At 32.1% G+C, this 26865-nt stretch overlaps 3 protein-coding genes across 3 annotated transcripts in view; 2 read left to right on the top strand and 1 right to left on the bottom strand.

The window, feature by feature from the left end:
* The first annotated feature begins 749 nt into the window (after positions 1-749).
* On the top strand, positions 750-15601 carry LOC108908090 (phosphatidylinositol 4,5-bisphosphate 3-kinase catalytic subunit delta isoform). Its single transcript, XM_018712012.2, has 16 exons — positions 750-1165; positions 1219-1447; positions 1564-2079; positions 2128-2318; positions 2379-2603; positions 2661-2860; positions 2916-3078; positions 4571-4803; positions 4874-5017; positions 6376-6666; positions 9470-9658; positions 9724-9866; positions 12286-12437; positions 12562-12729; positions 12778-12897; positions 15473-15601. The coding sequence occupies exons 1-16, from the start codon at positions 1019-1021 to the stop codon at positions 15599-15601; spliced, it is 3240 nt and encodes a 1079-aa protein (XP_018567528.1). The 5' UTR covers positions 750-1018.
* Positions 15602-21399: 5798 nt separating this feature from the next.
* The window catches only part of LOC108908088 (P3 protein), a 42167-nt gene continuing 36701 nt past the window's right edge, over positions 21400-26865 (top strand). Inside the window, exon 1 of the mRNA XM_018712008.1 lies at positions 21400-21575. The gene's annotated coding sequence lies outside the window, so the exon portion shown is untranslated. The remainder of the gene's footprint in view (positions 21576-26865) is intronic.
* Positions 25515-26865, bottom strand: part of LOC111692159 — an 11250-nt gene continuing 9899 nt past the window's right edge. Inside the window, exon 2 of the mRNA XM_023455954.1 lies at positions 25515-26079. Coding sequence (XP_023311722.1) covers positions 25515-25913 — 399 coding nt within the window. The 5' untranslated portion in view covers positions 25914-26079. The remainder of the gene's footprint in view (positions 26080-26865) is intronic.

Below are 26865 nucleotides of genomic sequence, written 5' to 3'. Positions count from 1 at the left end.
CCTTAGCAAAGCGCATCCCAGGCTGCATAGCCGCACTACCCTACCCAACCATACCACACATAAACATGACACTACCCCCGGGGTTTACACAGACGAGCCGGCGAAGCAAGAAGAGCGCCAGAAGAAAGGGCCCTAGCCGGCGGGGCCCAGCCAGGACAAAAGGAGGTCCCACAAAGCGCCTACACCGGCCGCATTTGCGGTCGGGGTAGACGACGGATGGGGCCCACCTACGAAGGCTGTCCAGGCCTACACGAGATGAGGCAGGATAAAGAGGGATAATCCCCCTCGATCCCAAATCATTGAGGCCAATTTCTAGCCATGGAATAATGGCGGGTTACTTCTCGTAATAGTAAAAAAATATACCATTCCAATAAAATTCCGCTACAAAAGTACTATTTTACAAATACCGACATAACAAAACAAAAAAAATCTAACCCTACCTAACCTATCACTTTAATTTTTTTTAAGAAAGCGTGGAAAAGCTAGACTGTGATGCAAAACTTATAAAACAGACCTTGCGCAAGTGTGGGCAAGAATATCTAGGTCACAGATATATTTTGTGGGTCACAGCATAGATATACTGTAATCTAGGTAGACCAAATATGCAGGACAAACGACGTCACGTTTTTTTGAGGTACCAACGTTAAATTAATTCCCCTAAAGAATTCTAACTTTAATTATAATGTAGAAAAAAAATGCTTTTAGTTACATTTTATTTATCTGGATTTCTATCCTGTTGTTTTGATGGGTCTAAATTCTAGGATGTGATAAGTGATATGATAAATTAGATTCGAAAATATTGTGATTGTAATTGAGGCAATAACAAATATATCTCTTTTCTCCGTTTTAGTTTATTTTAAGAGTATTTTGCATGTAGCAGAGTTTGCCATTAAGAAAAATGTAATATGAGCACATTTAGATGAATCAACAGGAAAACCCAATGTGGTTACAGTCTTGTTTGGTGCAGATAATTTAGAGATAATATTTGTATCATGGTATAATAAACTTAAGCAGGAAAATGGTTCCCATTCCAGCAGAGTATTTACCTGATTTTTGGAATCAAATTTCCACCGAGTGTACAATAGAAGTCACTTGCCTTCTACCAAATGGAATAATCATCTTATTAAACGTAAACTACAATGCCACACTCGCAGACATTAAAGAGGTTTATTATAACTTGGAACTTGAAGTAAGTTTTTTATAATTATCAACTTTTAGGATCTATGGGAGGAAGCTGCCAAGTTCCCTTTATATGGAAAACTGCACAACATGTCGGTGTACATATTTACGTACATCAATTCTATGGCCGAAAGAGAAAAACTGGTTGATGAGTCTCGAAGGCTATGCGATATTCGACCTACTGGTGCCGTTTTAATTATAACAGAATGTAGGGAAGAAGAAATAGACGATTCTCTCAATATTTCCATAGGTCATTTGATAGGCAAACGTATGTATGTTTTATATCTAAAAATTGGGCAACAAAAATGTTTATAATAATTTTAAGAATAACATTGAAAATATCAATATTTTGTGTAGAAGTAAATACAAGTATTATACTTCCAGGATTGCAGGAATTTGATGCCTTAAATAGTTCAGAGGTAAATGAGTTCCGTTTTAAGATGCGGAAAATGGGTGAAGAAATTGCCGATAATAGAAAAAAGCAGACTTGGCAGGAAAAGCTGTTTTACCAGTTCCCTCCACGTATATCAACAAATAGCTTCATATTGACCGAATATTTAAAAGAGAATAAATTCATTAAAATAGCATCCAAATTTGATAACGAATATGATAACTATTCTGAGAACAGAAGTAACGAGAAAGACATAATGCAAAGTTCTTTCACTTTTAACGTTCCGCCTAACATAAAACCCAAGAAGCTATTAGAAATGATTTTAGCCAAGAGGGCCACAATACTGAACCGCAGAAATGAAAGAACTAATGAATATGTTTTGAAAGTTTGTAGTCAAGATGATTTTTTAGTAGGAGAGTATGAAATCATAGAATTCCAATATATTCAAGACTGCATATCTAGAGAAATTACCCCAACTTTAGTCACAGTTCATGTAGACAGGGTGCCAGGTAAGTGCAAATTAAATTATGTTATTTAAATCTAACAATGAATTGTAGTATCCCAGGCAAACGATTACGAATCATTAGACATCTTTGACAATAAAAAAAACAAACCAGTGCCATATAATTCTACGAATACACTTCGTAAAAAGAAAAATACAGTGTCATCCTGGTCCATCACCGATAATTATGTAATGACAGTCAATACAATTACCAAGTTGAATGTAGATTCAAAGAAAAATCCAGAGGTAATGCTAATTCTATCAATTCTTACTATTGAAACTTAATTTCACCTTGATGTTATGCAGATTGGCCTTCAGTCTGGTTTTTTCCACGGTGGAAAGCCTTTGTGCGAAACTCAGAAAACATCTGATAGAGTAACTGATGAGAAATGTGATATAGAATTGGATATTACATTAAATTTTGATATTCAAGTACATAACATACCCAAAACTGCCAGGCTTTGCTTTGTTATCTATGAGATTGTAAGGGGAAAGGGAACTAAGTCGAAAAAGTTTAAAGATTCTAGTAAGGTACGTAGTACTATCACAGAAGTTTGAGAGATTACCTATTTTCTTATAATATTTAAGGATTGGATGCCCAATCCCTTGGCATGGGTTAACATGACTGTATTTGACTTCAAAAGTCAGTTGAAAACAGGTGCAATGACCCTCTACATGTGGACTTACACTGAAGAGATAAATTCAGAAATGATTCTCAACCCCTTAGGTACGGTTGTCTGCAACCCTAATACAGAATACGCCACTGCAATATCCATACATATTAAAAGGTAATATCCTTTGAGGTGTCTGAAACGTGTTACTTATATATCTTCTTTTTTACAGTTATGCAAAAGATCAGATAATACTATTTCCAGATATAGAAATCATGAAAAGTTATGCTAAGGAAATCGAAATGCAAAAAGAAAATGAATCGGGGGAAGTACCTGATATTCAGCTTTATAAAAAACAGCTTTACAATTTTGATTTGTATGAAATTCATGACCAGGTATGTCTTACGATTTATATTTATTTTTATCTATTCGTACTTTTTAAGTAATTGTTTAGTATTAAAATAAATATTCTAAAAGTAGTTATGAAAATGGTTGATACTGGTACTTACGAGGCATATACACAAATTAAGACTACCCACTGAGAATCTGATGATCTGCGGTTTTGGTTTTCGACAATGTTGGCAATACTACATTCAAGGCCGAGATATTGAAAGCAGAACGCGTGCTCAGTCAGTTGAGAACTGTTGTTGCAGTGGTGTGTTGAAATAAATGTCGCTATTTCGAATCCAGCCAGCTGCTAGGCGAGGAGCGTAATCCGGCTTCTTCTTGCAAAAGGGCCGTCCCAGATTTTTAACAAAATCAATACTGTTTATGGGGACGGTGTGATAAATCGTACTAATGTGTACAAGTGGTGTCGTAAATATAAACCTGGCAGAACAAATGTTCATGATGAACAAAGAAGTGGGCATCCCTTAATCGTGATTGACGAGATGGTGACAAAGATCGAAAAAATGCCTCGTGGCGATCTTTGATTGAGTTTGGAAGAGATGAATGCAGTGTTTCCACAAATGTACAGATCTCTTCTGCATGAAATCATTACTGAAACACTTGGTTATTGAAAATTATGTGCGAGGCGTGTACCAAAACAGTTCACGGATCAACACAAATCCAACAGAATTTCACCTTCTTGGGAATTCCTCGAGCGCTTCGAACTGGAAGATGAAAAATGTTTTGATTGTATTGTGACTGGCGACGAATTGTGGGTGGCCCACTACATCCCTGAGACAAAAAGACAATCAATGCAGTGGTGACATCTGTCTTTGCCATCAGCGAAAAAATTGTTTCTGAAACCACTGTTTCAGCCCAAAAAATCATGGCAACTGTGTTTTGGGACTGTTGAGGGATTCTTCTCATTGAGTTTTTGCACCAAGGAGATACTATGGTACTATGAAGTATACACTGAAAACACTACAGAGGGCGATACAGAACAAAAGAAGGGGATGTTAACGAAGGGAGTTTTGTTGCATGAGAATGCACGTCTCCACATAGCCAACTCCACAAAGCAACTCTTGAATTCATTCAGTTGAAACATCATCAACAACCCCACTCACAGCCCTGACCTGGCACCTTCTGATTTTTCTCCCTCTAAAGGTATTTATGGGTGGAAAAAGGTTTTCAGAAGGTCAGAAGACGTTAGGGTCCACAGTGACGTGAAACAATGGCCCGAGAGGCAGCGGGAAATTTTTTTGACAAAGTTATCAGGAAACACTACAAAGTGCATTGAGATAGAAGGTGACTATATTGAAAAAAGTGTTTGATGTACCTTTTTAAGTATGTCAATTTTTCATAAATATACTGCCATTTCGATTTTTTTAAAATTGAGTGTTTTTACTTTGTAGATATGCCTTATATTTTGAATTTTCCTATTGAAACAAAAAAATATTGTACATTATCTGCATATGTAAGATAAAATATATACTTTTCTAGGACAGGAAAAATATGTGGGCTCTCAGATATTACTGGCGTGACCACAATCCTGAATTTTTACCAAAATTGTTGTTGTGTATAGATTGGGATAAAAGGGAAGATGTTAGTCAGGCTGTATGTCTGTTAACAGACTGGCCTAAGTTACCTATTGAGAAATCTCTGGAATTACTAGATTTTGCATATGCGGATCATGAAGTTAGGAGCTTTGCTGTAAAATGCTTATGGGATGTCAGGTCAGTATTACTTTTTTTAGTGATATTCGGATGGTTCTTTTTCTCTATAATTTTATTGTTTTGTTTTTAGTGATGAAGATTTATTACTTTTTCTTCTGCAATTAGTGCAAGCAATTAAACATGAAATATTCACCGATTGTGATCTGGTACACTTTCTTCTAAAGAGGGCTCTAATAAATCAAAAAATAGGACATTTCTTGTTTTGGCATCTTAAGTAAGTGCTGACCCCATTTGTACAGGGTATAAGCTTGGTGTGTAACTGATCAATATTTCAGAAACTTTTGTAATCGGAAAAAGTTAATTTTGGGATGTCTTGTGTATAATAGTGGAAATTAAAGTGTCATATTTTGATAATAAAGTGAGAGGACATTTTTTATAGGGAGTGGTTTCTAGATCTACTTAAAAAACTTTTAGATTTTGAATGAAAATTATACAATAAAAATTTAAAGTAAGGGCAGCTGACTGAGATTTGGAAAGAGGTTGCAATGTATTTGCAAACTTCATTTTTCAGGAACCTCATGATCTACAATCACTTTTATTTCAAATTTTCAAAAAAAATTTATTTTCTTTGAAGTTTAAAAAATATAATGTTAGTGTAAAAAATAATAAACGTTTCAGTTTTGTGAAAAATTAAAAAAATTGTACCTATCAGTTGATTACGAAAAAAATATTTTGTACATTTGTGCATCCCTTTTTGAAATCTTCTGGTGAGATAATTAATTTTTTATTTTTTAAATTAATTTTTCATCGTGGTAGTTCTCTATATCTGAAAACCACCATTTTAATTAACTATGGTTAATGTAGTAACCCCTAGTAGTAATAAACAGGATATTTTTATCAAAATGCTGGAATAAGCATACATTTTCTGTATGTATCTGTATTTACAAAAAAAGAAATGGGTAGTTGATACAATTTGCAAAAAATCTTGGTACTTTTTTTTGTATTTTCAATTTGCATTTGGTTCTTGACCATAGTTTCTAAAATTAAAACATATTCAGTATGTATATCAAGTTTTAACAGGAAACAACTACTTTGCGGATTAATGCCCCAACGAGTATAATTATACCTACAATATCTAATAAAAACTAGCATCATTTGTCAGTAGAGATATCGGACATATGTGAGTTTCAAACTTATTAGTCCTTATCAGTATGCCATAGGTGAGCCAACCGATGAATGATCCTATCCTATTTTCAGTGCTGGTCAGGGCATTAACACACAGAGCTGTTATTTGCTGCAGTATTATCAGTCAAAATGATATTTGTTTGAATAGTGCGGCGACACAGGTATTACTTTCATAGTACCTTTGAAATAGCAGGTCGTTCTCTGCCAGTTTGGCCACCTAGAAAGCCTAGACGTTGAGGAGCAGTGACCATTCATAGATCATGAAAACTTTTTCACTTTAAATCGAACCCATATCTTTTTCTTGATATAGTGTAAAATTAAATTCACTGTGAGGTTTTTTTGAGTTTCCTTAATTTTCAAAAATATTTCACGAAAAATTATTGTGAAATTAATTAATTTTTGTGTTTTAAATTATTGATCCAATTATCCACATTTTTCTACATTTAGGTCAGAAATGCAAGTGCCTTCAGTGTCGGTCCGCTTCGGTCTCATCCTAGAGGCGTACCTCAGAGGCACCCAGGAACACATACACATTCTGCAAAAGCAACTCGACTGTGTGGAGACATTGAAGAAGTGCAGTGATTTAATTCGAATAAAAAAAGACAAGGAGAAAGCTCGGGGTGTGTTAAGAGAATATCTCAGTAAATCGTCAACTGAATCAGGTTTCAACTACAGCAGAATTCCTGCGCATCATACTAGGAGTCCCCTGGATCCCAGCTACAGGTGTAGAAAAATTAAGTAAGTATTACCAGATGGCAAATTCTGATTATTTAAATTATTTTCGTATACAGGGTGATTTATTAGAACTCGGCAATAGTTTAAAAGACCACCTGCAAAATTTCAGAATCAATTCATTCTATTTTTTTTGTACCCTAACTGTCCATGTATGTATGTATGTATGTATGTCGGAGGGTGGTGAAATTGTCTTCCACCACGGCATTTAGGCCTTATTAGGCCCCTTGTACACCCTCCTTCATTACACAAGTACTTTTCTTGAAACCATCTTATTTACTACACGGATGGCTTGGTGGCGAAGTCTCGTATAGTTTATGTATGATGGCATGGTCTTGAGTTACAGAGATTTCTTGCTCTGTTCTCATTACCATTTATCGGGGAGCACACGCGTGCGGTAAATGTTGGGCGACCCAGGTCTCTTGGTAGGCTGCCACAGCTACGTCCCCGAGCCTGCCTTAGGTCACCCATCCAAATTCCGGCCCACCAAGACACTCGGCTAGGCGGTCCCCCTAACTGTCCATATTATGCCCTGTGAAGTACAATTTGATAGTAGTCAGGTTTAAGAGTATAGCAATAGATGTGTATAAGGGATTAAGTCCATGGTAATGAATCAATATTTTTTTAAATTAATTAATTTAAATAATAACTATTTTGTTATTATTTTGTTTTAAGTAACAATATGGAATTAATTTAATTGGTATGTACGTACCAACATACATTCTGTCAACAAAGTATCCGGAATTTGTCACTAAAACACAATATATTCAATTAATCCTCAAAATTTATTTTGTCTCCCTCAAAATAGGTTCCATTTGAAGCAATACACTTTTTCCAATGAATAAGCCAGTCATCGAAGCACTTTTTAAACACATACTCTAGTACGAACTTCAACGTCTTCAGTGAATTTTGTTTTATGGGTTGGGTTTGGGAAAGAGGACAAACTCGGCAAGAGACATATCCGGCAAATACGGTGGCTGCTAGATAACATTCGTGGAGTTTTTGGTCAAAAATTCATTCACAATTATCGCTTTGTATGTTAGTGCATTATCGTTGTGCAAAGTCCAAGAATTGTCCTTCTTCTGGACTTTTGCGGCATATACTCTCTCAAACACCTCATAATCCCCAAATAATCTTTGTTGACTGTTTCTTCATACGGAAGGAATTATATGTCAACAACACCACAATAATCAAAGAAGATAGTCAACATAATTTTGATTTTTGAACGCCTTTGATGTGGTTTTTTCTGGTTTCGGCTAATTAGAAAAACACCATTCCGAGGCTTGTTGGCTCGTTTCCATTTCATACTCATAAGCCCATGTCTCGTCACCCATTTAATACGTTGCATTAATGTAGAGTCCAAATTAGTTCATTTAAGCATGTCTTCAGCAATATTTTGCGATGCTCCTTTTGAAAAAAAATCAGCTCTTTTGGAACAAGCCGTGCTGCAACACGTTTCATACCCAAAATAGCAACTAGAATGGTGCGAACTGATTCATGAGCTATGTTTAGTTCTCTCAAACTATAACCAAGGTTTATCGATGTTTTCTTCAGTTGAAGACGTTGAAGGAGGAGCAGAACATGGCAAATCATCAGCCACTTCTCGACCATGTTTGATTGCTTTGTACCATTCGTATGCTTGGGTTTTCGATAAAACAGAATTACAGTACGACTTTCCCAACATTTTCAACTATTCAGCATCAGAAATTCCGTTGGTAGCACAAAATTTTAGACAAACTCTTTGTTCAATAACATCCATAGTAAAAATCGCGTAACACACTTTAGATGGACTAACAAAATTAACAGCTGTAAACAAACTACTTGCTACCAATTTTCCATCAAAAAAAAAAATTAAATCTACTTTACGCAGAATTTTTAAATGTCAAATTCCAGAAACTATTTTAACAGAATATATGTACAGTTCAACATAATGTTGCAACTTACCAATAAGTTCCACGACTATTATAAGAAAATTCCTAGCTGAGTACCCGAGAAAAGGCCCATCAGATTTAAAACATAGTGTCGAAAATTCTATGTGAAAATCTCTGTCATCCATTATCGTACCTAACAAATTCTAGACGTTTCGAACTTTATGTCAATAAAAATTTTGATATGGCTGTTGGAATGTACCCAAAAAGATCCGCAGTGTATAGAAAATGTTTTTTTTTTCACAGATGTGGTTGTATGTATGGATAGAAATGTATATCTTGTTTAAAGCCAAGAAAATCCATATGTTATTCGTCACTTCGAGCACAACATCGATTTTCTATAATCTTTTATCCGTTTCTGTACAATAATAGAGTAATAGAACCAGAACTAATAGGTTTCTGTGAGATAACTTATTACAAGATTTATCTTTATACATCTTATGGACATGTTCCTGACTTTTTGAGTGTGAAATATCCATGGCGATGGATGGGCCCAATTGGTTTTATATATTGGCCCCCGAGAAGTCTAGACTTCACACGATTGGATATCCGTTGGGATACATAATAAACTTGGTATACGCTCAACCATTTAGTTGATCAATAATGCCACAAACATAATTTATGAGCTATGAAACAACTATCATATTCAAACTTACTGCTAGGAATGCGTATTTCACATGATCTTAAGTATATGACATCCATGGGTGGCGTGTTGAGGTCTCCTATCTATATGTTTTGTTTTATCGCATTTACCTTTGCACTTATAAACATAGCTCGGTGAGAACATCCATGTATTTAATTTTTGCCATATTCAAATAAATCACTCTATTTTCTCTTGAGGGCAAACATTTCTGCATTGCAAATGTACTCTTTTTATTTAGATACGATAAATGTAAAATTATGGACAGCAAAATGAGGCCCCTGTGGGTGGTGTTTGAAAATTCTGATACTTACGGAGATGATGTCTACATCATTTTCAAAAACGGCGACGATCTTAGGCAAGACATGTTAACATTGCAAATGATAAGAGTAATGGACAGGTTGTGGAAGGGGGAAAACTTAGATTTAAGGTTAGTAGGTTTTCAAGGATACCTCAAATTTATACTAACGTATAACTTTTATGTGTGTCACACAGAATGAATCCTTATGGTTGCATATCCCTAGAACATAGAGTAGGTATGATAGAAGTAGTTTTAAATGCCGAGACTATTGCGAATATCCAGAAGGAAAAGGGTATGTTCACTGCCACGGCTGCCTTCAGAAAGGGGCCCATTTTAGGTAAGAAATGTTTTAAAATGCTATTCTTGCAGAATGGATTTAGTTTATATAAAGTGTAACTTTGAATGGTGGAAATTGCATTTTTCTTGATTCATAATATCATACAAATTTATCCATGAAGACACACAAACACACAGACACTTCATTAATACCACTTTAAATTTTACTATAAAATTAAACTTAATAAAATACAACCCTAAACTATAAATTCTATTTTGATTCCAGTAAAAACTAATACTTCACAGTGAAAGTCCCAAAATTATCTACCATAAACGGATAAATTGAAAACTAAAATAAATGTAATAAAATGTTATTGTGACATATTTGATTGTCTTTTGACAAATTCACTTTGTAACGCATTGTTTTCATGTGGCATCAGGTGGATTGATATTATGTAGTCCATCTAAACTACGTGAATATCAGAAGTTATTGACACTGAAATTCACAAACTAAGCAATATTTAAAAAAAATAGTAACATACTTTTCATTAAAAATGGACTGTGAATTTGGTGATTCTATAACTACTACAAAAGATCCAAAAAAAAAAAAAACTGTTATGCGTATGAAGCACTCACATTACTAATTACTACGAGACAAAGTCGACTTACCCTGACCAGAGATGCATTCAGGAGAAAGGATTGTCCAAAGGGAAACACCCGCTCGATCGAGAGCTCTCGTGTCGTCTTACTAGGATTGTTTTGGAAAACTACATATTCTTCTGCCGGTCAGTTAAAATTTATATGAATCTACTGTTATTCGTCTATTAAGTTTTAAAGAACTAAGTAAAGGTATCTGAGATTTATATATTTCCCAGCGATTTAAAATTTCAGGAGGTGGAGGATCATCCCATCCCAATCCCAAAGTCCACAATTTTTGTATCAAAAGCTTAGAAATAAGAGTTACAGGGGTAAGAAAACCTAACGGATCNAATTCTTTTTATATTTTTTCTGATGTACTTAAAAAAAACTACAAAAATTATTTAGTACATTTTCTCTTATTCCAACAGTACTTTTATTTTATTTATTTAGTTATTTACAATATTTTATTCAATCAATCAGCGATCATAGACGTACGGTTTGTCATTGTTCATTGTAAACAGATAATTACGACTGATGACAAGATTTAGGGATTTTTGGTTGACAGTATCAGCCGTAAAATGTTGTTGCCTAAGCTCAGCGGTCACATGGCTTGTAATCATTTATACAGAGGTATAACAATTTGTCTTCAAGTTAATACAACTTGTCTAAATGTTTTTGCTCAAAGAAGTTAAGATATCCAAATGTAATTTTTTCTGCAAATACTTTAATAAAGCGTGAAAATATGTTTAATTTGAAACCAGTAGCATAGATATGAGTTATACCGATTACATTGTCCTCAAAAATTATGACTGGACAAAAACTATTTTATTGTTATTTTTAAAATGTAAATTTTAAATATTACATATCATTCATTTCTTTGGATTTATTTACTTTTTGCAAAACCACAGGACATATACGAATTTTTTACAACAGAATGTGTAACTAATTAATGTTGAATCACAGAAATGTATTGACAACAATTTTACTACCAGGAATTCTAACTATTTTTATAACAGATATTTCTTTAACATTAATCATGAAACATTGAAGAGGAATTATAAGTATTTTGTTGTTGCTATTTTGCAGCAATTTGCAATAATTAATATTTTTTTTCATTTTAGTGCCTTTAGAAATTTTACGATAAAAAAAATACAGGAAATGTTCATGTGAACATAAATCCGAAACAGGTCATTTGAAAAATGCAGTGTAATAAAGTTTTATTATTTTTTAATGATTCTAATTTCGTTTACACATTTTTTTAAAGATGATTTGTTTAAATTTTTTACATTCAACACATTATTTAACTCCAATGAAATGTAGAAATTACTGATCGATTTAATCTACAGGGTGATTATTTTTTGATTCCACAACGAACTAGCTCCTGAGAAAAGACAATTTCTTTATTTTATCCTTTAAATTATTGTCCTCATGAATTTTTTTGTATCTGGATGGTATTCAACAAAATATGAATTAAAACATGGCCATATTTTCCTTGTTAGCTGTACTTTAAAATAAATGGTAATAATGTTGTGTCTGGTGATGTAATCGGTCAGCATTGGTACAAATATCAGGGTAATCATAAAATAATGAGAAAAACTGAAAAAAAAAAACAAGAATTGCTACCTTATATTCATATTAACTTTTTTTCTTTTCTTATTTTCTTATTTTTGGTAAGAGAATCACGTGAAGACTTTTGTTGGCGAAATATTGCAAAACTCTTTATAATTAAAGAATTATATATTTGAATTCATTAATGGAGAGCTTGTCAATTTTTTTTTAAATTTGTGTCCTTGAGATAATATAATTCGGTATAATAGTAAGTATATAATATTTATTTTCAGCATGGTTAAAAGACTACAATACAACTGAAGCTGCTTTAAACAAGGCAGTGACTGAATTTACACTGTCGTGTGCTGGTTATTGTGTGGCCACGTATGTCTTAGGAATTGCAGACAGGCATTCCGATAATATAATGGTCAAGAGGAACGGTCAGGTACAGCGTAATTTTCAAATATCGATATTCCATAGGAAACATAACATTAGTAACATTATTTTGAATTACTCATTAAAAAGAACTTGTTACAAATGTGTTTTGACATAAAATTTTATATTTTCAGCTTTTCCACATTGATTTTGGGCACATATTGGGCCACTTTAAAGAAAAATTTGGATTCAAAAGGGAACGAGTACCTTTCGTGTTAACACATGATTTTGTTTACGTTATAAATAAAGGACAAAATTCTAAAGCATTGGAATTCAAAATTTTTCAAGAGTACTGTGAAAAGGTAAAGTCACTGAATTGTTTGTATAAAATTATAAGTTATATTTTTTAGGCATTTATGATTTTACGGAAACACGGTAATCTAATATTGTCACTTTTCGCGATGATGATATCGACAGGTCTTCCTGAACTGACCTCTGAAAAGGATCTCAATTATTTACGTGAAACTTTGGTAAGTCGGCTCCCCTATAAAATATATCATCCTCTAATGATGTCACTACCAGCAGTTTAGGCAGTCTCTAATAGTAAACAACAGATCTTGCCATATGAATGAATGACTGGCTTTTTTTTATATGTGTGAAAAGTTTGTTCTTTTTATTATCAATAATCCATCGTGTGATAAATAATGGAGGGAAATACAAAAAATTTACTTTTAAAGTTCATGTTTGTGGTTGCCCAAAATTTGAACAATATAACAAAGAAATTTAACCTCGAAGACACACAAACACACCGTACCCTCACTACACACTGAAATAATTAACATTATTTGGTTATACACTTAAATTTCACTAAATACCGCTTTAAATTTTACCACAAAGTTAAACTTAATAATATACAACACTGCACTATGCAAATTCTATTTGAATTCCAGTAAAAATTAATACCTGCGTCGTCAAATTAATCTGGGCCATTTTTTTTACCCAACTAGTGTCCTATTGTCATATCACCTCCAATAGACTGGTATTATGTAGTTCACCGAGAATAGTTCAATGTCAAAAATCATTTGACACTGAAATTCATAATCTAAACATAGTGCTTTCAAATAATAGTAACTAATACTTTTTATTAAAAACTTGAAATTAAATACTTCGAATCTATCAGTTTGGTAAGTATTTTTATTTATTTTTTATTATATGTATACACTTTATAAAACATCAAAATTAAGTATTTTAAAATGTAAATTAGTTTCACACTTAGAGTAATGGCTCGCCAGGTGACGCAAGTGATGCACCGCTTTACCTAAAATTTCCGTTTGGTTGTGGAACTTACAATTATTTTTAATTTTATATAAATTTTATAATTTAAGTATAATTCTATATTGAAAATATATTGTTTGTTTAATACGTAGAAATAAACAGAATAGTTGCGCGGTGAATGCCTTCTAAAAAAACATTGCCTTCGTTGAGTGCGAACATCAACCTCATATCATATAACGTATAGTATAAGTAAGCGACTTAGATTAAAATCAGTGTGTATTCCGCTTCTCTTCATAGCGTTGTTTATGGCGGTTGTCATGGCAACGACGCGGCCAACATGGGAGTAAACTACGGCACGGGGGAACGAGTGACGCGGAAATTGAAGCAGCATTGTCATCGCCTGCCTTCAAACAGTTTATACGATACGCTTTGCCCAGTGCACGATTAAAACAATTCTTGGTTAATATTTGTTTTGTATAATAATTGTAGAAATGTTTCCTATGTATGATCCAGTATGTATTTTATTGGAAACGCCATTTTCCAGAAAATTGAGGACAAAAAGGGTTTTTTAAATTGCTAAAGACCTGTGCCTTATTCTCTCGATATGGAAAAAAGGGGAAGTCAAAAAACAATGTGTATGTTCGGAAGTTTTGGAATGAATGGTATTCGGAGTATAAGAGGTTGTGTGGATGTGTTTATTTAAAATAACTTACCTGTATGCCGTGTTTAATTCTGGGTGTAAAGTCAGGCGTGTGGAATAAGGAGGGATTTAACAATTTTGGGAATGTCACGCGAGGCTGTAGTAACCACAAAGCTTCTTTGAAACAATATATGGTATGCGTTAATGTTTGCAGAAGTCCACAAGCTGAACTAATATTTCCATTTTTTATAAAATTTAAATGAAAATCCTTATCGCTAACGTCAGTTTTTCGGTAATATTGCAAATGCAACTAAAAATTTCCAGATTTGACCTTGAAAATTAGAAAATTTTCCCTTGCGGGGTTTTTTTTTCTTTTTAGTCAATCAATGAATATACTTCACCTATTCTCAAACATATAAACATTTTTTTGTTCAGTGGTTCATCTGCTGAATCCGCACAATTGTCTGCTGATGTCGATTGGTATAAAAAAATAAGGTGTCTTTAAAATAGCATGTTGCAAAGTCATACGAAAGCGATTTGTTTTTACAAGATTATTTTCCATTTCATTTTTGTCTTCTGCCACTTGTTAGTTTCATACACTTGGTTTAACGAGGCAACAACAGGTAACACTAATAAGTGCGGACATGCCACCGGTTTGGGAGCTATCTTATGGTGGTGTTAAAAAACAAATTATAACTCAGGTATTTAATATGATAAAAAAAAATAATTTCAGATTAGTATTCTGGGCAGCACATACAGAGCTTTCATAAATGATTACAAGCCACAAGACCAGTAATTTTGTTTGGAACAGTAATTTTATTTCCTTCACGTTGGCAATTAAATTTTGGTAAAATTAAACTTATTAAAAAAATAAAATCGAGATTACATTAAAACACAACATTCTGTTTCACCGGTTGGTGTAATTTTTCACGAGATTTTATTCAACGAATCCACGATTGCATTATTTCGAGCGTAGACGTAACGGTGCGTCATTATTCATTGTAAACGAATCATTAATGTTGATGACGCTAAAATTTAGGAAATTTTAGTTGACAGTATCAGGCGTGAAACGCTGGTTTCCTAAGCTGGACGGTCACGTGGCTTGTAAACATTTATGAAGGCTGTGTAAGAATATTAATAACTTCAACTGTCTCAGGTAGATTAACTTAACTGTTGGCATTCTTTTTCAGGTTTTAAATAAGACAGACGAAGAAGCACTGCAACACTTTAGAGCTAAATTCGACGAGGCCCTCTCAAATTCATGGAAGACGTCTTTAAATTGGGCCTCACACAATATAGCAAAGAATAATAAGACATAGTCATAATTCACTTAATTTATTTTTTATTGCGTTGCCAAGCTAATAATAAGAAAAAGTGCCAATATATGTACTAATTTATATGATACAGTGATGAATATTAGGTATTATAAATAAATAAATAAATTAGTGTGATAATGATATAGCTCTTGCGAGTGGCAGTTCTAATGATATTATCAATAATTATTATATTAACCGACTTTTTTATTTCTTAAATCTATATCTACATCATATATACAATCTACATATACAGGGTGTCGAGGAAATATCCTGGGTAATAGGAATTACAAAAATAACAAGTTTAAAAAAAAAATGTTTGGGCTCACCCTGTAGTTATTAGCTCGTGAAATTGTGAATAGCAATTGTTTATGTGGCAAAATAAATGCATAATGTCACACAGCATTTGATAGCAAGTACTTATTTTGCTGTAGAAATGACAAATTTTTGGTTTTGTGTTTTTATTTTCTCTGCATCAAATGCGTTGATCTCGAAGATGGTTTGTTGTATCGATAAGTGCACCTTTTTCACTTAAAAAATAATATGAAAATCTTATAAGTGGCGATAAAAATTAAAAAAGGTATGCCTTTAAATTTTTTTGGGGCCAAGACATGGGTCATTCAGCCCCCAGGCCCCCAAAGTGGATATCAGTAAATTAAATACATTAGTAGCAGTAGATTGAAATGGCATAGCTTTTACCAAAAAATTATCCAAATTTAATGAGAAACAAAAAAATTATAACCAAATCTATTTTTAACTTCAACTCTACAGGGTAAACCTAATAAAAAAAATATATAAATTAGTGACATTATTTTTGCAAGCTCTGCTCAAATCCAAGTGACTGCTAACCTGGACACTCCGTATTATGAAAAATTTTATTTTGCTTTTTAAATTGTATATTCGTCATAATATTAATTTTTTTAAAAACATTTTTAACAGATGGAATATTATAAATGAATGTTCTAAATTACATAATTTTTTTGGTATTATTGAATGTTAAAACAGTGTTTTGATTGATGATATATTTTGTTCAGGTCAGAAAAATTATTTCTCATCTTTTTTATATACAGGTTGGGCCATTAGTGTGAGAAAGTAAAATAACTCCCTTGTTATTCATAATACGGACAAAAGTTTATATAAAAGTTGTACAGAATCAAGAAACCTAAAGTACAAAATTAATTTGATACATACAGGGCGATGAGTAAAAACGGGACACCCCAAATATTATATTTTTTAAATGGAACACCCTGTATATTTTTAAACATATGGATTTCCAAGAAAATGCCAAATGTTAGGCAAAGACCCCTATATTAGCTAATATCGATATTTCATACAGGGCATTTTTTATAATATGATAATTTTAAGAAAGTTCAAACTTGATTTTCTAAAATGTTTAAATGGAACACTGTATTTTATTGTTCTATTTTATTCACATATCAGTCCACTTCAACTTTTATTAAGTATGTTCTACACCTAAAGTTGTTAGTTTTTAAGATATAGCAACATTTCTGGAAAAACCTAATTTTTGTTATTTTCAGTCGCACAAAATGGCTTTGGAAAAAAATGTCACATTGTGTCAACTTGGCAGTTCAAAATTTATCATTCCATTTTGAGTTAATTTTATTAGCTAACATTTATTTGTGGCGTGCTATACAATAATAAAAATTAAGTTTTTTCAGAAATGTTGCTATATCTTAAAAACTAACAACATAAGGTGTAGAACATACTTCATAAAAGTTGAAGTAGACTGATATGTGAATAAAATAGAACAATAAAATACAGGGTTTTCCATTTGAAAAATTTTAGAAAATCAAGTTTGAACTTTCTAAAAATGATCGTATTATAAAAAATGCCCTGGAGAAAATATTGATATTAGCTAATATAGGAGTCTTTGCCTAACATTTGCGTATAACTCTGTCAAATATTTTTGCTCCAAGAGTTAGTAGTTGAAAGTTAATACAACTTCTTCGAGGTCATGTTTTTTCCAAAATTGGAAGAATTTTCTACATGACTTGGCAACCCCGCACTAAAATGAACTGTTTATATTGCCATATATAGAATTTTCTCAGAAATCCATATGTTTAAAAATATGCAGGGTGTTCCATTTAAAAAATGTAATATTTGGAATGTAATGTTTTCACTTTTGTAGTTTAGGTTTCTTGATTCTGTATAACTTCTATATAAACTTTTTTCCTGTGTTATGAGTAACAAGAGGAAGTTATTTTACTTTCTAACATTAATGGCCCACCCTGTATGAATCTTTTCAACTTTTCGAAATGTTAATAGAAATTATATAAAGCTAAACGAAAAAGTTATTTAGAACAAAACATTTATTTCTTGATAATAAATTCCACATTTTCACTAGTTACGAATATAGTATTTTTTTATTTTTATTTAAGTCTAAAATTGTTTATTAGAAATTAGAAAAAAAATTGGAATTGCCACCACACCAGCGATATACTGCTACAAAGAATTGATTTGTTAACATTAGAAACTTTAACAGGTGGATGCCTTAATAAAGCAGTTTGTGTAATATTTCTAAGTAAAAAGTTTTTTTATTATTGAAATTTATATATTATTCATATATTTTATAAAATTTTTCAGGTGATTTTCCAATTGTAACACTGTTTTTTTTAATTTAGTGTTCAATTTCAATTTAGTGTCAATGCAATGTTAGGATAATTTGATATGTACAAACTGAATAATTTTTATGTAATTTTTAATTATATAGTTTAGATAGTACACTGAGTGCAAACATATAAGCAAGATATCTCAAATAAATGATTTCTTAATTACTCTTAGTCTTTATGTATAAAATCCATTTAATTTCCTCTGCAGAGAAACTGTAATGTGCTGTTCATTTCGCATAATGTTCCAGTATATTCAGTCTGCACACTCACACTTGTGGCATACAAATAGAGATATGACTAAAGCTGCATGGCTTGATTCTTGAAATCATGTCGTGTCTCAGTTTCCAGTTAAGGTGTGTCAGTGCTGATCATAACCGTACTAGTGAAAAAGACATTTTCACATTTTGGTTATTCCAATAACTGTTGTTAAAAATGGAACTATGAGAATATTGGTGGCCAATCTGATGATTAAGGTAGTTGTAAGTGAGCACTATAACAAATCAAGAACATTGTATGATAAATGAACTCGAACACAAGGTATGGAAATGTCAGTGAGTGATCTCGTCAAAACGCGCAGTTCTTTAACAAAAATCTCAGTTGTATTTATCGGGTGGTAAAAAGTGTCGAAAGTGTAAAAAAGTGAATAATAAAGTAGAAAATAATTATCATTCTCATAATGACAAATATGCGATCCATAAGAAGATTCATGGGTTTTATTTTAAAAATGGACTTCCATTGTAGAAAAATCAAACTGTCATTGCAGAAAACAAATATTTGTCTAGATTGTCCCAAAAAGTTTTTCGGCGTACTAGCATAAGTGAAACGAATTTTCAGTACGTGAAGCCTAGTTTCACACTTGCCGGATCCGGCTGGCTCTTTCACACATAATTTAATTTTCATACCGGTTTGGCCGATATTAGTCTCAGTTGCATTTTTATCACGACAAGAGATGAATCGTAGACGCATTGCAATTATGTGGCTTGGCTATTGCCGACGTTGCAATAAAAAAAAATTAAAAATATGAAAAATATTTAAAAAATATGAAAAGGCTAAAGTTTTGTCCCAATGGACAGGTCTGGTTTCAACCAGTGATATAAAGAATGTAATATCTACTTCTAGCGCACAAACATTCGACATAGTGGTGTACAAATATTTAAGGAATTTATTGACACGTCCTGTTCTTTTCAATGAAACCGGACGACTGAACCCGGCTAGCACCCAGTAAGTATGAAAGCGTCAATACAAAACTATGCACTACTACCACTTCGGTCGCCGGTTAGCCGGTACACGGCAGCCGGGCTGGCAGTGGTGGCTACCAGCTACAACCCGGCGACCGTTCGCTGGATATCTCCTTCCGTCACGTGTGAAAGCTGCCATAAGACTCTGTACACCTTGCTGCCGGGTAATCGGATCCGGTTAGCCGGTTCCAACATGTGTGCAACGGGTGGAATGAAATTGAAAAAGGTTTTTAAGAGAAAAGAACAAAATTGTAGTATTGCGAAGAGAATATTTAAAAAATAATAATAAAGTGCTGTATATCGAAAATGAAAATTTACTAACTTGAAACATAAATAAATGAAAAACGTACGGTCTGAAATTCAAAAATGTGATTTTATGTGATGAGTCTCAATTATTTTTATCAAAAGAGCCCTAAGAATTCCTGTTTGTGTAAAATATCCTTTGTAGAACCCTGCATATTTAATAATTTTTACTCCCTAAAATGATACGCCCATGGATGGCTTTCTCCGCACGTTTTACCCATCCCTACTCCACTTACTAGGGGAAAAATGTTCGCTTGTTAAAAACTATCTTGCTACATACCCACTAAAAAGGGGTCATGGTCCGCCACTGCTGCCTACTGTTATACAGGGTGTCTCACGGTGACGGCCCATTAAAATTATTTCTGAGATTACTGCTTTGATTTGAATTTTGAAAATTTGGGATCCTGGGTTTTCGGGCATGCCCTTCTCAACTAAAATAGTGGCGTCCACGTACCACTTCCGGTTATACCGGAAGTCGCCGTCAACTTGCTTATTTTAAATGGAACACCCTATATATTATTGCAATTTTTGATTCTACGTGTTATTTTAAGTGGACTTTTATGAAGTTTCCCTATTTCTAAAAATAACCGTTTTCCATATATTTAATTTAAAAAAAAAATGGAGAGAAACAGTGACTAGCTTCAAACCATGTGTATTTTATATGTAGTAAGAAAAATAAAGCAACAATATTTATAGGGGGTGGGGATAGCTAGACCCCTAAGCTTCCCATCCGTACTTTCAAAGTGACTTAATTGCATACAGGGTACTAGAAATTTAATGCCGAGTTTAGTTAACTTCAAACCTTCGTAAGTCGGATTTTTTTAATGGAACGGCCTATATGTTTTTCTATATTCCGATTCACAATTTTATTCTCTTTTGAACGGTATCAGGGTTCCCTATATCTATCTCTTCTAGTTTTTAAGTTATTTACTATTTTTTGTGTAATCGCCTAAAATCATGTAATTTCTTGCGAGGATAGCTGTGGAATTTTTAGCAAAACTTCAAGTTGATGACGACTTCCGGTATAACCGGAAGTGGTACGTGGACGCCATTATTTTAGTTGAGAAGGGCATGCCCGAAAACCCGGTCTCCCAAATTTTCAAAATTCAAATCGAAGTAGTCTCTGAAATAATTTTAATGGGCCGTCACCGTGCTACACCCTGTATATGGACCTATATTTTCCGTAACTATGTTATCAGATATCAACAATACAAATAGCATTCCAAACAAAAATCCGGCGAAGTCACTTTCTAGAAAAAAAATGATTTGGCACAAATTCTGAGACACTTTTTGTGCTATTGCTCATTAGATATACAGGAAGATGGATTGCATTCCTAAAAAATTAAAAGTTTAATGTAATAAGATCTACATTTTTACGTAAAAGTTTTCACACAGTAAATCTACACATTTTTTAATAATTACAATTTTCCGTATACATAGTATAAATTTAAATAATTCTATGTATAATTTAATTCAGTATGAAAAAATTAAAAATTATTTTAAATAAAGCGCCAGAAGTTATGTGACCCAAAATACAATATTTTCATCTCTTTCTTGCTTAAAATCCATTATATCTTTTATTCTTTTCTTCATTGGCCAAAAGCAAAATGCAATTTCTTTTGCCTCAAGTGAGTGGTTTATTAAATTTTTGCAGTAGCAAGTGGAAGTTGTTGTGTGTTACTGTGGCATTGTGTGCAACAGATAGATAATAATTGCAGTTGTGTTCGATATAATTAAAACGTGGTGGATAAATTAAATTAACGATACAATTATCAAATAGTGCTTCAAAGAACATAAGATCTCACAAAGGTAAGGTTATGTAAAACGAGAACTTTTTAAAATAAATTGATATTCAAGTATCTAGGTATTTTACATTCAAAAATTTCAATTATAATATAAATTAAATTAGGATTTTTTTTATTTAATAAGAAAAAATTGAGGGCAGATTATATTACAGAAATTAAGTATTTACGTAAGTACCTACACTGTTAAAATTGCAAATAACTAAGTAATTAATAGTGTTACAATCATAATATAAGTAGATGTGAATTTTTAAACTTCCAACTTGTTTCACAATATAACGTGGTTCCTGAAAATTTGCAATTGTTCATCATTATCAATGAACAGTTTTATTTCCCGAACTTGAAAAAAATAAGTTGCCTAGATATATTTTAGTCTTAATTTAACAGAAGTATTAACATAATTCCTTATCTAAATAACATAATTGCCTTTGGAAAATTAACAAAATGTGGACCATAATTATGATCTCGTCAACGAAAATAAGAAACGTGTTAAAGAGCACGGTGTTAAATTTTACCAGTCATTCACTAAAATAATATATCTAAATGAGTATTTTGTAGGTCATCATTCATCAACAATGTTTTGTGCAGGTATTCAAAATATTGAAGCAAGATAAGGAGAAAAATCTTGAAAAATAGTAATTTGATAGTATTTCAAATTATTTGAAGTATGTGTTCTTTAAATTATGATACTTAGGTACATACCTATACTTATATAAAATCCGCCGATTAGCACTTTTTACTTTCCCTTTGGCGTACGTTCAACGCTTTTTTTTTACTACCTACGATTATTTGAATTATTTATTTTCTCGTTTTGGGTTGGCAGAATACTAGTATATGCCTACCTGTATAAGTTACAATTTGTATTGTATATTTTATCTAATTTTGCCACAAATATAAATTAGACAGGACCGTAATCACCATTTTAGTTCGACGTAAAGATGTTGGAAAAAAATAGGGCAAACAACTAAGTAGGTACTGCAATATATCTGCGTAAAGCAACTATGCTATGCTATACAACTATGCTATGCTGCTATGTGTCTTAGGGAAAGCAATTGGCTAACTTTTGAACTTCAGATATTTCCTCGAACTTTTTCAGTATCTTCTAGGTAATTTTTTAATCTGAAACAAAAACTTAATAAATTAAAAATTGTATGTCTGCATCATAGATTAATTAAATGCGAGAAAAGGCGTTTTAAGTTAGAATAGTTAGATATACTTATTATTATAGGTAGGTACTAAAAAAATCCCTGCAGTGAATAGCTTCTAAAAAAATCGCAACAGATCATGGTTTGCCAACTAGATTATCGTAATAGGTTCAGTAAGTGCATTTAGAAGGCCACTATATAAAAAACATTCAAATTGGGTGTCCCAAAAAAAATTTAGGAAGGTTGGTTGTTATTGTGTAAATAAATAAACTAAACATTGTTTAAAATGTTTCATTATTTTGTAATTATCCTGTTAGTGTAATTAACAGCATTATGCGTTTATTTAACAATATTTAGCAAATGAGATTTTAATGATTAAAAGTTTCTGCTCTAATGTCAGAACTGAGACGCGGGACATAGGCGTACGCATTGTTAATTAAAAAGCAACAAATAAAATTGTCTACAATACGCCACCATAAACACGAACGGATAGAAATTAATTACGCAACGATAGGAATTAATTACGCACGATAACAAAAACAACTAACTATGCTATACTAACATGACGTAAACGTTTTCTTTTACAATTTTAGTTTTCTTTTGATGAATAATTGTGTGTAATTATGTCGAGCGTAGTTAGTGCTAAAATACAGCAAACAATTCATACTATAATAACTAAAAAAAAAAACAAATTTAACGGTCAATAGCTGTAAAATTATTAACATGTAAAAACTATTCAGATGGAAAACAAAGCAGATATATTTTTTTGGAATACCTTTAAAATAATTTTATGAAAGTATATGAAAATAATGAGTTCTAAAAATACCTATTTAAGCTGTCCCCTTCGAATAAATGTTTGATTTTTTATTTTTTTTTTTATAAAATTAATAAAAAATGCAAGGAGTAATAAATAAATTATGTACTCAGGTCAGCATCACAGCTTTATCAGTAGTAAATTTTTCCAACAAAGAGGCACTCAAGACGCGTTATTTCAAGTGCATGTGGTTATAGGGAAGGTTAAATAACGAACAACTTTCTTTTACTAAAAAAATATAAACAATAATGTAATTCAGTATAGACATACTTGTATATGTATAAAAACGTTTAAAATAAATATTAATAAACATAAAGTAATAAGTATTAAACAGTGCTCAACACACGTATAAAAAAAGACTCAATTTATGTTTGATTTAATCTTCATACTGATTGCATGTGTATAGTAAATAATAAAACATTTCATTCCTACTGGAATAAATACAACCAAATATTACATCAGTAGATGTTGAACGGCCATTCTCTTCAGATTATCACATCATTTTATCACCGCTGCGATTAAGTTTCTCTGAAACAATGGTAGAAACATACCTGGTGATGCGATCTATAAATCTATAACAGATCCCATCCATATTGTGGAACCGATGGCAACGATGCGTAAAACAATTTACGTGTTTCGCAATGATACAATGACATAAATCTTATAAACATTGTTCACTTTATTTTATGTTGATCCGCACGCCTTTGATACGCCTATAAAGGTATCTAATCGAAAATATATCAGCAAAAAATTTCCAATTAAAAACAAATTCATTCTTCTTATAACTTTAATAATGTACAGTAAGGCTCTGTGCCATACAATGTTTTTTGAGTGTGTTATCTGATATTGACAGATTCCAAGATTTTTATCTAATAAATTCAATTTTACTATATAAATCGCGGAGAAAAGAATATAGATTACGTAGGTACTTATAGTTGTTGGTAAGACCATTGACGTCTTTGTTACTACTTTATTTGGTCAAGGCTAACCAGTAGATTGTAGCAATTCAACCAGCAAAAGTTCGTTTACGATTTTTTTAAGACACACATTATAAATTCGACCAAAAATAAGTTAATTTTGTCATCTAAATCTAATACTTCGACTACTTTTTAGGAATAATTTCATTAAAATTTTTAGCAAGGGTTGATGGATGCACGATGCACAGTGAAATATACTTATTAATGACGTTAAAAATTACTACAACAGAAAAAACGTCTACTGCCTCCTCTATATCTGATTTCTGTTGCAAAATAGCTATTAATGTTAAACAGAGGGATAATAAATTAACAAATTTGTATTATTGTAAAAATGCTTTTTGTCTATTTCTATTCGATTCGCTCAAGTTGTAGTAGGTACTAAAATAATTTGGCATTCTAACAAGAATATTTAAGAATACTATGTGGTATTTATTACATAATGTACACTAAGTATATATGAAATTCAAGGCGCTTTAATAATAGAATAAAAAATTTATTCTGATTTAGCAGAAAATAATTCCCGAGGGGGAAACCGCTGACTAAAATTTGTACACTAAAATACTCATTTTGGTAAATAATGCACTATTACTCAGATATTACTCACTATTGCTAGGATATTACTCATATTACTTCAATAATACTCATATTACTCAACTATTACTCATATTACCCAAATATTACTCATATTACACAAATATTACTCACATTACTCAAATATTACTCAGTTTACGCAAATATTATTTGTATTACTCTCTAATTGTCGCTTACTATGTTAGTGGGGTACAATCACGCCATTCAATAAACGAGGTTTATTTGTATACTTTCCAATATGGTTTACAAAAAACAAAATAACAAATATTGTATCTTAGGACTAAACAACAACATCAACTAAATTAAAATGCAGCTGGGAGTAAAAAACTAAACTTGGAAATAAATGTAGGTACCTATCTATAATAAATTTAATCTTCTTTTTGCTAATTTGTAGGTTTTTGGAATATTGTCAATTCTGTTTAATTCGAAAGGGCCACTTCCACTAAGTTCAACTGGACCATAGGTTTCCATACGTTTTTATCACTTTTATTTTTCCCCACGTTTTTAAAATTCTTGAATATGAGGGCATTCTCACTCAAATCTGGTGTTCTTGAATCCACTGAAGACAACTCTGATCGAGACTCTGACATTGTTTGAACTCGACTTTTGTTCAAAAATTCCGATTCTCGGCTCGAGGACTGATTGCTCACAGACTGGTGTGCTTTTTTGAAATAGTCTACCATCATTAAAATTGTTTCATGATGACCGCTTACTATTTTAAGGAGTTTCAGATGATTGGTAGGGTCTTCGGTAGGGTCCATAGTATTTAGGGTAGTCTTCGAGGTAGTCTTCTTTTTCGATAATATCTGGTAAATCATTTCTAGCAGAGCTTTCAATTTCGTTGAAAGAGTTGCCGTCAATTTTTGAAATTACAGATCCTTGATCATAACCATTTATAACCAGTAGATTTTTTACCATTTCAGGAATCTCCAAATTTAAGGCTGTTTCAACGTTAGAAAAACGGCCGGTCTCGGTATCAGCTATCTAAAAAAATATCTACCTAAGTATACAGGGTGATTCAGTTTTTTGTAGACAAACTTTAACAGGAGATCGAGGGGCGATCCGCTAAGGAAAAAACGTACGAAGATTACAAAATTTCTGAAATCTGTTGTAATGTATTTGCAGATTTCAATATCAATTCAAAAAAGATTACAAATTTCATATAAATAATCAAGATTACAATATCTCTCAACAGATTACAAAAAATTTCAGGAGATTTCAGTTATTTTAGTAGATTTCAATGATTATTTAAGATTTCAATAGGATTATTAGAAATTAAAAGATTTCTTAATATGGTTTCAAGGAATACGGGAAGATTACAATAAGTTTTGAATGTCCATTTGAACAAAAATAATTGAATTAACTTCAAATGTCATTCATTTCATTCATTAACAGTAGTACTTTGATTAAGAATTTCCAGTATCAGGCATTTTTTGGGCAAAAATTGTAACATTCTGATTAAGTTTTTTGTTCGAATGAACGTTAAAAACATTTTGTCATGACAAAAATGATAATGCTATTTTGAAAGTAGGTAAGTATTTTCCCAAAAACTAATAAATAAAAAATATATTAAGCTTTTATTATTACTTGCATTTAATACTTTACTTGTATACAGTGTGTTTAAAAAAGACGCGGCAATATTTAAGGGAGTGATTGCTCAGGTCAGTTTATAAAAAAAGTCCTATAAACATAGGTCCGCAAACGCTTCGTTACCGATCTACAGAATGTGAAATTTCATTAAAAAACAGTAAAAATTAAATTTCTCTAAAA

Source organism: Anoplophora glabripennis, unplaced genomic scaffold, assembly GCF_000390285.2.
Source record: "Anoplophora glabripennis isolate ALB-LARVAE unplaced genomic scaffold, Agla_2.0 scaffold229, whole genome shotgun sequence".
Classification (NCBI taxonomy): domain Eukaryota; kingdom Metazoa; phylum Arthropoda; class Insecta; order Coleoptera; family Cerambycidae; genus Anoplophora; species Anoplophora glabripennis.
This window is presented reverse-complemented; position numbering and strand designations above follow the sequence as displayed.